Source organism: Choristoneura fumiferana, chromosome 11 (assembly GCF_025370935.1).
Source record: "Choristoneura fumiferana chromosome 11, NRCan_CFum_1, whole genome shotgun sequence".
NCBI lineage: Eukaryota > Metazoa > Arthropoda > Insecta > Lepidoptera > Tortricidae > Choristoneura > Choristoneura fumiferana.
The window spans coordinates 3,309,130-3,323,605 of record NC_133482.1 but is presented as its reverse complement, the minus strand read 5'-3'; the positions used below and the strand labels follow the sequence as shown (position 1 = coordinate 3,323,605).

Below are 14,476 nucleotides of genomic sequence, written 5' to 3'. Positions count from 1 at the left end.
CTGTGTTAGTGATTTAACTTTTATTGAGTTTCCAGCCAAGATTAAGTATTTATTGAAGTATCAATACAAAATCAAAGAGTTTTTTTTAATTAATTAATTATTCTTAAATTAATTTCCCCTCAAGACCCCTTTAAGTCAGGGTAATTTTTAAAAATTATTATTGTCGTGTTTTTGTCCTGGATGTAATAATAGTTATCACTATTATTTTATAGTCGTTCGCAAGAATTTTTGCAAAGAGCTTACATTATGTAATTAAGATTTTGTATTTGTTTTTTTAATTTTATTAAATGAAAACATAGGTAACTATCATGTTTGTAAGTTTTGAGGCTTTTATTAAAACTTGATCACAATTATTTCATTGCTAAAATTACTTGGACATTTCGACCACATTGCAGCAGCTGTGCTCATGAGTAGACCGAAATCGTAGTGATCAAGACAAAATTAGACCAAAAAATCGTTTAACTATAATATTATCGTTTAACTATATTATTATAAAAGGTTGCCTGGAAGAGATCGCTCTTAAGCGATAAGGCCGCCTATTGCTCACCTTGTAATTTTAATAATTTGTTGTCTGTATCGCTTACTATGTCTGGTGTACAATAAAGAGTCTTTGTATTGTATTGTATTGTATTATCCCCAAAGCTTTCCCATTTTTAGGGTAATAATAATAATTTCTATCAGTACCCTAAAAAATTGAATATTTGAAGAATCTCAGAAGCTTACAGCCAATATCGAAGGGATAACTGTCAGCAAAGTAAATCCTACGTGGAGTTTAATTTTACGGGAGGTTAGGAGAGAAAACAATAAAAAGAGAGTCATTACAAAATATTATCATATAAATTGAAAAGATTCAGCTCACAGAGAGATATGTAGAGTGGACTCTGTTAATTTATTATCAAATTAAAAATATTTCATACGGATAAACTAACAGTTAAATGATTAGATACAGTGATAGGTACTTATCATCATCAAATAATTAAATGGCTCATAATGTTTACTCTCTGATGAGTCTCACCACCGAGATCAATGAGAAAGTATGAGACGCACGAATCTGATGCGAATGATACCAACCATCATCGTTTTTAAATGTACTTTAAAGTTAAGCCGTAATATAATCAATCAGTGCCCTTTGGCACCGAGTTTTATGTATTTATGTGCTTGCTCATACACATTGTAGTAAGCGATCCATCTCAGTAGTTATTTATCGATATAGTGTTAGAAAGAAAATGCCATCAAGAAGATGTATAGGGCAGAAGTACCGGTTTTGGCCACCTTAAGCCCGTTTTGGCCAGTTGAAATTTAAAGTCATATATAAATATTAAAATAATATGTTTATTGAGTTATGTTTAGTGAGTTTTCAAAAGTTTATACTAAAACGAATAAACTTTGTAATGATTTATTACTATAAATTTATTTCAAACGTATATTTAAACAATAAATGGCCATAAAAAGTACAGTGGCCACAATCGGTACTTCTGCCGTACATTCGAGTCTTAAATACATTTGAAAACACTTTAGTATACTATATTTTGGCTGCCTCTATGTTTCATCGCTTAAGATCCATAAACATATTGTAAAAAAGCTTAAATATGTAGGTTGTTATAGGTAAGTGAATATATAGATAGACGACAAACTGACCATCTGGATTACATCAGAAACCAATATTAATATACTTTTTATTAATATACTTAACCAAGATTACAATATTGATAAAAAGTACGTGAATTCCATAAAATATAGGTCAAATAATTCAAATACCAAAGTAAACATAGTAAAGCTCTTTGAATTCCACGTGGCTTCAAAAATGTATCATAGGCGATCTATCAGAAACATTTAATTTTATAATACTTTTCATGTCTGAATACTTGCACAAGTTGATTTGTATTTTTTTAAATCTTGGTTAGAATTTCTTAGCACAACTTTGACCAAAAAGTGACATTCAAAATAAGTAGAATACTATTTTTCAAAGATTTTGAAAATTTTGAATTACTTTTATAGATTGTGGTGGAGACAAAATTAATTTAGTTTTATAAATTAATAATTAGTGTTATAATGTATTATTATTTTTTTTATAACAGAAAAACAACTTTTTACATTTGAGGCTTACGAGACTAAAAAGTTTTAATGTCAGAAACACTCTTGAAACCGACTCCACCGTTTCCTCTGTTCTAGGGGGTACCAAATAGCACCGCATTATGATTTGTGGTCTCGTTGTGACATCTGATTTCAGTCATGCGTCACATTGTCAGAACAGTCATAATTTATTATTATTTACCTTAGAGAGTTGTGTCATCCGGAGGGGTACGTTATTTTTGGATGCTAGGGGGATTTTATACGGGTGGTTAAGTTGTTTGGAAAACAGTGAATGCATTAATACGATGATGTGTGGTGATTTTTTTTGTGATATTTTACCTGCTATCATCTTCTAATTATATAAAATTCTCGGGTCAAAAATATTTGTGACCAAACTCCTTCGAAACGGCTTAACCAATTTGATTTTTATGTAATTTTTTGGTTTAAGTATATTGGGTAGGTCTGAGAATATATATATATATATAGATTATAGTTATAATATAAAACTAAAAATGCACTGTCAAAGTCAAAATACCTTTGTTCAATGTGAGCAAGGAACAGTCAACTACAAAAAGACCGAAGCGGCTAGTCTCAAAAAGATGTAAATACTTACTTAAAGTTAAGGTGGTGTTTAGATGTTTTTGTGACTTTGGCGTTATCAATGACTTTATAGTTAACTGAACAAAATTAAATATTAATTGATACGGAGGTACTTCGCAAAATTCCGCTACCGCTTACAGAAAAGACCACTATTGAGAAGAAACAAGAAACTAAACGAGTTTTTTTTTAAATATATTATTATCTCGAATGTTATTTATTCACAATATGGTTATTCTTATCTTTACCCACCTTACATTACTTGCTCAGAAATATTAATTAAAATTTATAGGGTACTTACATGAAGTCGTACGCAAAAGCTTAAATAAACCGTTTAAACAATGACAGTGTGTAAGCACCCTATCGTTACCTTAAATGCGTTGAAACTAAATACGCAGTGAGAGAGACATCATAATTCTGGGTTTGTTTAACCTTTTTACGCAAAGTGGCAGACAGCCGGCACGGTCTTAATTAATAATTTAATATGTATAAGGAGGAGCCGTATAAACAGGTTAGGTATTTGAGTTTCTTACGTTTAAACTGGCCCTTTTTTCTGATTTGATTTAGGGTTCCATGGTCAAAAATAAATCTTTAATGTTTCGCCATGTCTGTCTGTCTGTCCGCGGCTATGTTCAGAGACCGTTAGTACTATAAAGCTGTAATTTGGCATGAATCACGCCGACAAAATTTTTTTTAGGGTACCTCCCACGGTGTGTTTTTTTTTCTCAATTAACCCTGTAGTGTGGAGTATGGTTGCCAAGACGATTTTTCGATTCAGTGATCTGTTTGCAAAATATTCAATTTTAAAGTGTACATTTTATCTAAGTTAACATCTAAACTTTTGGGTGGAAAATTTTGAAAAAATCAGGATGGTAGTAAGTATACTTATCAAGGTTACAAGGAAAATTATAACGGCTAAGATTGCTTGAGAATTATTAGTAGTTTAAACGTATACCAGCATAAGGTATAAAACATACCTAAACTTGGAAGATTCCGTACACAATACGAAATCCTTAGAAAAATATTACTTGTTTTTTTCGTAACGTCTACGGAACCCTATCTTGGGCGTGTCCGACACGCTCGTGCCCGGTTTTTAATTTATTAAGCATAGCGATGATTCGTTGCCCTGACCGCTAAAGAACCATTTTGAACCGGTTGTATGGACGTGGATCCTTAACGTGCCTAGGGCTAGAATAAAGCAGCGGACCCATCTCTTCCTTTAGGTGTCGTAAAAGGGGACTAAGGAACCTAATGTGAGAGTAAGCAGCAGCGCTCTCTTGATTCGTGTCAGCTCTTGTGAATCGGTGAAAAGCCAGGGTACGTAGCTAGTTTTAATGAAAATCCTCAGTAAAACTAAAAGATAACCTAACCAACAAAAGGTTGGAGCACCTCCGACTTTGTCACTTCAAAGTTCAAAGTCTCAAAAACGGCTAAACTGACTAAGAACCATCACCTAAAAACCTCATTTCAAATAAAAAAAACCGCATTCAAATCGATCCACACGTTTAAGAGCTACGAGACCACAGACAGACATACAGACAGACACACAGATAGACACACAGTCAGACACACAGTCACACAGACAGACACACATAGCGGTCAAACTTATAACACTCCTCTTTTTGCGTCGGGGGTTAAAAATAAACGGTGACATAAAATTTATGTAGTCATTATCAGAAACTGCATTGTACCTTTAAACAACTATTGCGGGTTTGATTCCCGGGGGACCCATACAATTCTCTTTGTTGTCTTTATGGCTTTCTGTAATTAGCTAACAACAGAGGGAAACGAACTACTTGATTTACTGTGTCTCAGTATAGACATTGATGTACTTATTTGCTTTGGTTTTATTTATTTTGAAATTATTTTGTACAATTGAAGGACACTATTGACATTCCACAAAATTGTAATAAATATTTGAGTACGATTATTTATTGCCCAGTCCTGGGTGACCAAGTTTTTGTCAGTTTTTTTATTGTATTTTTGTACAACACAAATATATCACGTCTGTATTCCCAAATGGGGTAGGCAGAGCACACGAAACGTTACCGCTTCGGAGCCACTTTTAGCAATTTTAGGTTTTTAAGTTTGACAAAAACGGTACAATAGTGACAGGTTGCTAGCCTGTCGCCGACGGTGTACCTTAACCTATATCCTCAGTCGCCTCTTACGACATCCACGGAAGAAATGGAGAGGTGTAATTCTAACCCGATACCACACGGGTATTTTTTTAAAGATACTTAAGTATTGAAATAAGCTTGAAAAGAAAAAGTTAGTTAAATGACTATAAAATAAATAGAAAAAATTAAGAACTATGCAAGTTGCATCCGACCTAAACATCAAATTAGCAAGAACAAAATTATGCCGCTTAACAATCTGATTTGATTAATAGTCTGTCTAGTAAATGTCTCAGTTATTACAACAAAGATTTGATATTTTTGGCAATAGAAACTGAATTAATTTCAAGAACCGTGTTATCTGTGTAAATGCTTAATAATCACACGCACGCAGTTATATAAATACAACTAGCGTTTACCCGCGGCTTCGCACGCGTAAATCTTTAGATACAACAGTTGAATTGAAAACCCGGAATTTTATTAAATTCTCGTGGCAATATCCTAAAATTAAATCGTGGTTTTCATTGACATTATATTATAACAACCATGCCAAATTTCCTAGCAGCCCAGCGGTTGTTATTTCGTGATTTTATCCCTATCCCGTGGGAATATCGGGATAAAAGTAGCCTATGTGTTATTCCATATGTCCATTGTCCAGATATTATCTACATACCAAATTTCATGACTCTAAGCCCAGCGGTTATTTGTTCAAGATTTTATCCCTATCCCGTGGGAATATCAGGATAAAAAGTAGCCTATGTGTTATTCCAGAGGTCCAGCAATCTACATAACAAATTCCATGACTCTAAGCCTAGCGGTTGTTATTTCAAGATTTTATCCCTATCCCGTGGGAATATCGGGATAAAAGTATTCTATGTTTTAATCCAGGTTATAAACTAACTTTTTGCCAAATTTCATTCAAATCCGTTCAGCCGTTCCAGCGTGAAGAAGTAACAAACATACTCACTTACTCACTAGGATTTTCTTGTTTAACTCCATAAGTATAGTAAACTGTTTTTTCAGTGTATAAAGATTATTATTATTGTACACCTGTTTATATTTCAATGCAATGCCATTCTACCGCATCTACCATATCTGTTTACCGATGTATACTTTATTACTGTTATGGCACTCCATAGGTCTTTACCTTATCATGTCTTAAATGCAATGTTTAACTATGTGACTGTTTGTTGCCTAAAAAAAATAGCTATCGACATTATCTATCCCATTTCGTTTGATATTTTCACTACAAATAAAACATTATAATATGAAAACACTCGTTTTCCTAGGGATAGGAGCGAGGTAGACGATTTTTTGTCCGGTAAGTCCCTGCATAGCAATTTCGACGAAATCGTTTGAGTGTTACCTCGTACGATTTATGTACATTATTAACAAAATATTGCCATCGTAATAAAAAACAATCATTAAAAACAGTGTTTATTTAATAATATCATATGAAAATACACTATAATACAGCACATATTCAGCTCTTCCTTTTACTCATTGGAACAACACCAACATCCCTGTAGCAAGAACGAGTGACATCACAGAATGCAGGACTGTCCCGGCGGCAGTGTAATACCCGAGCTGTCTGGTCACCCTGTCCATCTCGACTAAGGAGTCCATGATTTCCTCATTATTGGGGATAATGTCTTCAGGGGGTAGAAGGAAACCGTAAAGACCGACGTCTCGTAATTCGAAGAGGTATACGATAGGAACGTTGGCCACGCCCTTTACCCAGTCGAAACTTGAACCACTAACAGCGTCTGAAATGAAAAAGAAATAGGTATAAGTCTTTGTTATGTTCGACAACTTCGTATTTATGCTGAATCTAGGTGACATTATTTTATGCTCTAGTGGATAAAGTAAAATTTTCGTCTAAGACCAGACCAAGGGTGACATAAACATGCTCCATAAAGTGAAGTTTCTACATATATTTTTTAATAAATTTAAATTTATATAAAGCTAAAAATCAATCAAAATAGATCAATAAAACTAATAATTTATAATTATATAATAATGCATGAACAATAAAAGGTACATAGTAAGTGAACAATTATTTTCACTGTTGATATTTAATTTAAGTGTAAAACTAGAACATTAAACCCATTTTCCCCTCGACCCGTCTATCGTACCGGCTCGGGTAGCTATATGAAAGCCTCGGGTAAAATGGCTCGTTTTATGCTCTTGTTGTACAATCTTCTATTTTTTATTCGTGTTTTATAATAATAAATCAACATAACTAGATTATACTACTACATTAATATATGATTAAAGTCTGTTAGATTAGGTTAGGTTAGGTTTTTTTTAAATGAATATAAAAAATATCTTACAAAGAATCTCTAAAGAAGTTCCAACGGTGTATCGAGTTCCATGTCTGGCTTCTAGTTTATCTGCTGCGCGAATGGCTACTTCAAACTGTAAAACAAAATAATAATTTAAAATAAACTAAAAGTTAAGATTGCAGCGCTATGCTCGGTTTTAGAATAGGACGGGCTCATCTCTTTTCGTGCATGTAATACATAGGTAAGTTTTATTTTTAATACAAGCTTGTTTTTCGCTAACTGTAACTTTTTATTGACTGTACTTGCATAGTCATCCAACCTATATATGTGTACCAAATTTCAAGTCAATTGCATGATTTGACCCAAGAACACACAGGCTTAGGCTTGTAATAAGATAACTGAGGAATCTGATGTAAAAGTGGGCACCATCGTTCTTTATTGGAAATTACAATAGCATTATACGGAATGGCACCCAGGATATTTAACTAATAACCTATGGCAATTTTGAAAATAAACTGCATTAAAGATTTAAAACATGAATTGTATAATTTTTTTATCACTAAAGCCAATCGAAGCCGTGGTGGCAGAGTGGTTTGACCTATGGCCTCTCAAGCAGAGGATCGCGGGTTCAAACCCTGGCTCGCACCTCTGTGTTTTTCGAAATTCATGTGCGGAATTTCATTTTAAATTTACCACGAGCTCTACGGTGAAGGAAAACATCGTGAGGAAACCTGCACAAACCTGCGAAGCAATTCAACGGTGTGTGTAAAGTTCCCAATCCGCACTGGGCCCGCGTGGGAACTACTGCCCAAGCCCTCTCATTCTGAGAGGAGGCCTGTGCCCAGCAGTGGGACGTATATAGGCTGGGATGATGATGGGGGAATGATATACAATTTGCGACAAAACATGGTAATAGCTCCATAAAACCTTAACAACCATCTGTACATACCATGTTTGAGCAAATAAATGAATGATTACTGATTACAGACTCCAGCACCGCGGTGTGATATTTCATCATCATCATCATACCAGCCGACGACGTCCAATGGTTGGGACGTCCAATGTTGGACACAGCCTTCTTCCATAAACGAACCGCTATTTCTCCAAAAAAGCCGTCATTAATGTTCATTACCAATCCTCAACTGAAGACGAAGGATCCCTCTGTCTTAGTCTAAACAAAAAAGGAACAAAAAAAAGGAAAATACGACCGCCTTTAAAAAACTGAAATGAAGAAAACAAGTCCCGTAGTCCAGAACTCTGTTAAGTAATTTAAAGTTTAATAGTCGGGATCCATATAAAAACGTGACCGGCTCAAAAATTCTCAGTACTGGCTGCAGAGAGGACCAAAGAAATAGACACACATACTTACACTCGAACTCTCCTTTGGACAGTCGGCTAAATATTTATGATATTCTTACCATATCAGCGTAGTTAGGCGCTTCCAGCACGTTGACCCCAGCCACATGGCTGTAAGGTACCAAGATCATTTGCGAGTAAGAATGGAAAGCAAGATAGTAGATCAGCTCCCCGCTCCGTTGGAGACGTAACACGTGATTGGTGAGAGCCTGCGTTTCCAATTCTGATGCGCCACGAGGACCAGCATAGGTTTGGTCGCAAGGGTTGCTGGAAGCTCCAACAGCTGAAAAGGATGGAAGTTAAATTAAGAAAGCGAAGTTAAGAGTTCTGTAGTAGGGTTCTGGAGTGGGTGTAGTTAATGTACTTGTTAATGCACGCTCAAATAATGCACTGCTGCAATGCTGTGTTAGCTTGAAGACCAATAACCACAATTTGTACTTATATAAAACAGTTACGTACATGATAACAAACTACATTTCTGTCGTAATTAAAGTAGTCAGTAACGAAAGGCAACACAAGTTCTTCTATTTCGTAATCACTATAAATTTTGAAGGTAATACTCGCTTTCTTGGAAACTTAAATATCAGTAGAACATAATTGGAGCATATATATGATAATTTTCCAGTTCATGAAATCGTAACAAAATAGACGTAGGCGTATTTTATACTTACACATCCAAAGGAAATTGAAGTTTCTGTTCAAATCAATGCCATTACCAGCATCGGCATTTGTTCCACACATAACATGGTTAGCAGTGTTACGATTTTTCCTCCACATGCGATCCTGTGAAAACGTATTATTCGAAATGAATATTTAATTTTTAATAGCACCATAAACTTCGATAAACACAATATCAGATAAGCTAAAGTTCGAATAATCCTGTAACAAAATGATAAGCCCAAAAAGAAACTGGTTCAAATGGTGCCTTATCTACTTCCCAAGAATGTTGGTTCCCAAGTTTTTAAACAGGTACAAAGAAATAAAGAAAGATTTATTTTGGCTCCAAAGGTACCACCACCTTACAATAAGGTAGGAACACTTTAATCATTATTAGCTTTATTGTAATGTCTATGTTACGTTATGGTAACGGTCATATCAAGAAGTTAAAATAATTTTGCAGAAGTTAAGGATAATAAATGGCAATTGCTCCACTGGAGTGCAACTCTTAAATTTTGATGATAGTGATGATGACTTTCAGAATGTACAAAACTTAAAGCAAATTAATAAAGTTACGCTATTAAAACAAAAACTGTATTAAAACAAACACAATTTTTTTTGTGCTTGTGGATGACATCACTTGTCTTAATAACACGTACTACACTGAAGGTGAATCGCGTAGTAGCAATATAATTAGTGTTAGTTCATGGCTGACTGTAGCTCACAGAAAAAACTTACGTTTGAGAAAGTATAAACATAACCATCGGGATTGGCAACGGGAATGATGTGCCAAATGAACGTCTCAGCTAAAGTTCTAACCGCCGGATCAGTGCTGGTTAAAAATTCCTTGATAATCCAAGTGACGGTCGCTGGTGAGATCCATTCTCTTGCATGGATACCTCCTTCAATCATGCCCGTGAGTGGTCTTTCACCTCTAGCATTAGGCTTGTAATCAATGATAACTCCTTTAATAGGACGACCTTCTACGGTGTTGCCAATGCTAATGGTTGTGACCACGTCAGGGTATAGACCCTCGAGCTCGTCTAACCAGGCGTGGATGTGGTCGAGGCCATAATATCTGTCCCAAGTGAAGGAACCAAGAGAACTGCTGCGATCAGAGCTTGAAGAGCTGAAGGTGTTGTGTTGGGCATCAATCAAACTGAAAACATCAAATGATCTCGTAGAGTATATTTTTGTATATGAAGAATAGAAAAGTGGTTGCAATTGTCCCTGACATTGCACTAATTCTACTTATATTTTAAATGTGAAATTTTTGCGATTTTTTTGTGTTTTTTCACGCTATAAGAATTTGCAAGTAACTAGTTGGTCGTCTGGAATAACATCTAATTTTTACAACGATGTTATAGACGTTGTTAGTAAAAGACTAGAGACATCAAATTTTGCTCTGGGGCTTCCAAATTAAATAAAATTTGATTGCTTACAATCATTTTAGTAGCGTGTTTTCGTTATACCTAAGTACTTACTCTTGCACATTGGTAATGCTAACAACAGCATCAAGTTTAACACTCTTGATATAGTTAGAGAATTCTTCGTCCTCAGCAGGTGCTACCATAATTCTCACATCATTACCAACTTCCAAAATTTCCGTCCAGAACTCATATCCTTCCTTCTTTAGATCGGTTAGGATCTGAACTTCAGCTTCCGACTTCGGCACTATATTGTACACTTTATAATTTTCGTAGCTTACCATAGCATTGGCTATGGCTATAAGCCCTATTATAACAACGTTTTTTATCATTTTACCTGCTTTACATACACGCGTTGTGTACGGATTGTACGTAAATAAATTATTTGTAACGAGACCTTTATTATCAAGCGCTATCAAATATTTATCATTAAGTATCACATTAATCTTAATCGTTTAATCATTATTATACGTTTATGTTTCGCAAGAAACTGATACTCGAATGAATTTATTTATTGGTATAGACATCCGTAAATTTATCGCCTGGATCAATCACTGATACCATAATATATAAATATATATATAAATAAATACTAGTTAATATATGTTGAATTATGTTTAAGTAAGTCTTTCTTCCCTATTCTGGCAATAGTCGTTCGGAAAAACTCACAGTTTAAATGTTTTTAATTTTCATAATTATTCATAAGCGCTTGCTATACTTGTGTAAAGTTTGTATTTATTCGTTCGCCAGTTTTAGGATTCCGTACCCGAAAAGTGACAAACCGAACTCCATCACAGTCGCTACGCTATCCGTTTGTCCCACTCCCAAGCCTGTGTTTCAAGTACCGTAATAATAATCATCATCATCATCATGACTTTGAACGACTTTCTTTGAATGAATGTTTTTTTTTAATGACTTTCTGCCAACTTTCTTGCGGCGCATTCATCTTGGCAATGATGGTCTTTCCGAAAGCGCTGGTAGTTTAAAAAAATGACGTGTAAAAGTGCCCATTGCGACCTATTTACTGAATAAATGATTTGATTTGATTTGATCATCATCACCAGGCACTCAGTTATTGTCAAACACCAAAACGAGCGGGCGGCTACGCGTTCGCTCGGGCGTCGGGGGGGTGCGTTGGTACTACATCGGAATTTTACTCACCAACGTAACAAGAGAGACGAGAAGAGAGGAGAGAGCCTTTTTTATTCCAAACTCTAAAAATGTGAATGTTTCTCGTGAACATACTTCCTGCGCGGGTGAACCTGGTATACTGTTAGTTAAAACTGGTAGATATACTAAATATTGTACCGAAAAAAAAAAGTTTTTTTTTAAACTAATATTTTATTTAACATGATAAGCTATCATGTCCGAAGATAATTTATTGATTGATGTAATAAAGTCACTGATAAGAAAATGACTTGAAGATTTGATAAAGTTTAATAGGCGTATGCTCATTTAAAGGTTTTAAAGGAGGAGCCGTATTTAATAACAATAATTCTAACCCCTTGTTTCTCCATCCATTGGTTAAATTTATTTGACGGATATCTAAATATGATGCCGTCTCTGTTTGTTTTGTTCGAATAGACGAAGACGGCATCACATTTATCCGTCAATCAATGTGTGGTGAAATAGCCCGTAACTCTTCTAAGTCATTACTTTCTTGACACAGTCGGGGTCGCTGGATGAGGGTCACCTGTTAACCTTCAGGACGACTTTCTTGACTTTCTTGGAGAAATAGTATGTATGTATGTAAATACTTTATTGTACATAAAACACAAAAAATAAAACAACAAAACAAAAGAGTACAAAGGCGATGGGTGAAAGGTGGTGGTTTTCCTTTGCCATCCACACCTCAGTGCTGGAGTTCGGAGTTTGTAGTTGGCAACAGAAAGTGGTGCTGCCTTATATCACATTTGGTCCCTTATAGTTAGATTAGGGAATTTTTTCGGGATAAAAAGTAGCCTATATCACTCTCGGGCCCATAAACTAGCTATGTATCAAAAATCACGTCGTCGCTCCGTTTTGACGTGAAAGACGAATAAACATACAAACATATAAACACACAAACACACACACTATCGCATTTATATTAGTATATGGATAACAGGGACGAAACCTAAACGACCGTAATTAATGTCGACGGAGCTTCTATTCCGCATAGCCGAGGTGGTTCGCGCCTTGTCGCAACTCTAACGTAAAGTAACACGTCACTACTTTCAAAAAAGCTCGTATCTCAAAATTGATACTTTTCTAATTGAACTTTACGAACATTATTTCAAAGGTCAATTTTGTTGACGTATTGATTTGAGATAGGTACGAGATTTTTTCAAAGTAGTGACGATATGGATTAGGGTATAGTTTATGTTATTGAATATTTATTTCTCATATTAATTTTATTCAAATAATAATTAGAACTTATGGCTATTATATTAGGCTTATTAATCATTAGAGATAACATGGTTAGTATTAGTAATATTAGAGCATTTAGACTTGTTTACTAGTATATAACTTTGGGTTTAGTAATCAATTAGGATATAGGTACAAGGTAAGCTGTCATCATAATTAATTATTATTAATTATTATATCAAACGTTGGTATGCCTAATCAAAAAGCTTTTATGAAATTCGATACAACGGGCGAGACCCCATTTTATCCATACTATGTTGCATGGACGCGTTATGATGCACAATAGTGCGTCCTACCTAAATAAATGGTAGGACCTTGTGTAAGGTCCGTCCGGATTGCTACCACCATCTTGCTCGCTAATCCTGCCGTGAAACAGCACTGCTTGCACTGTTGTGTTTCGACGTGGAGAATAAGAAAGCCGGTGAAATAACTGGCACTTGAGGTACATCTTAGGTCTCTTACGTGGTGTTGCAGATGTTTATGGGTGGTGATGATCTCTTTCCATCAGGAGACCCACTTGCTCGTTTGCCATCCAGTCGAAAAAAAACAAAAAAACAAATGTTTTAAAATGTATCTCGATTTTTCCTAACTGTAACAACTTGCTGGCTGCAGTACGAATGGGCGGCTCGACCTTAGTACCACACTCCCACAGTATACCAGCGTCAAATAGTAGTTTTGCTACTATGTTTCGTATGGTGAGTGTTGTGTGTTATGATGCTGTAGGTGTCCATGGGCGGCGGTGATACTTTCCATCAAGCTATTTGACATAAAAAACTTTACCACCTTTTTTAGGGTTCTGTAGCCAAATGGCAAAACCGGAACCCTTATAGTTTCGCCATGTCTGTCTGTCTGTCTGTCTGTCTGTCCGTCCGCGGCTTTGCTCAGGGGCTATCAATGCTAGAAAGCTGTAATTTTGCACGAACTATGCCGACAAAATGGTACAATAAAAATTCAAAAATATTTTTTTTACAGTACCTACCTACCTCTCGTAGGGGCTTTTTGTTTCCTCATCCAACCTCGTAGTGTGTGGTATCGTGGGATAGGTTTTTTAAAACCATTACGGGGTTGCTAAAGCGATTTTTCGATTCACTGATTTGTTTGCAAAATATTCAACTTTAAAGTGCAAATTGTCATTAAAATCGAGCGTCCTTCCCTCTAAAATCTAAACCGGTGGTTGGAAAAATTTGAAAAAATTCAGGATGGTAGTAAGTATATCAAACTTACAAGGAAAATCATAACGGTTAAGTTTTCGTGAGAATTATTAGAAGTTTAAGAGTAAATAGCAGCCTCAGGTATAAAATATACCTAAACTTAGAATATTCCGTACAAAATACGAAATCCTTAGAAAAATATTACTTAATTTTTTCGTAATGGCTACGGAATCCTATTTCCCGCCGGCCGGTTGTTATTTTGTTTTATGTCTGTTAAAGTCGTATTTGCAGTCATAATCATAATCTGGAACCCCTTTACGGATATTTGGTGAAACTTACCCAATCATCAGCTGAATATTTAGGATTAAGTTAAAACACAATTGGGTATAATAAGTAAGGCACAGGAA

The 14,476-nt window shown here is 35.3% G+C and overlaps 1 protein-coding gene across 1 annotated transcript; it reads right to left on the bottom strand.

Annotated features, from left to right (window-relative positions):
* Positions 1-6,211: 6,211 nt before the first annotated feature.
* On the bottom strand, positions 6,212-10,984 carry LOC141432495 (zinc carboxypeptidase-like). The gene is made up of 6 exons (XM_074094082.1): positions 10,570-10,984; positions 9,824-10,244; positions 9,100-9,211; positions 8,491-8,711; positions 7,121-7,205; positions 6,212-6,553 (listed from the first exon to the last, which is right to left on the bottom strand). Exons 1-6 carry the CDS (start codon positions 10,842-10,844, stop codon positions 6,288-6,290), a joined length of 1,380 nt encoding a protein of 459 aa, XP_073950183.1. The 5' UTR covers positions 10,845-10,984; the 3' UTR covers positions 6,212-6,287.
* Positions 10,985-14,476: the final 3,492 nt, after the last annotated feature.

Bases quoted from the DNA above. Each gene is read 5' to 3' on its own strand.
- LOC141432495 (XM_074094082.1), bottom strand. From the start codon at position 10,844: ATGATAAAAAACGTTGTTATAATAGGGCTTATAGCCATAGCCAATGCT. The intron at 10,245-10,569 runs GTAAGTACTTAG...TGATGTTTTCAG, and splicing joins AGCATTACCAATGTGCAAGA to TTTGATTGATGCCCAACACA. The intron at 8,712-9,099 runs GTAAGTATAAAA...CATCCTTTTCAG, and splicing joins CTTCAATTTCCTTTGGATGT to CTGTTGGAGCTTCCAGCAAC.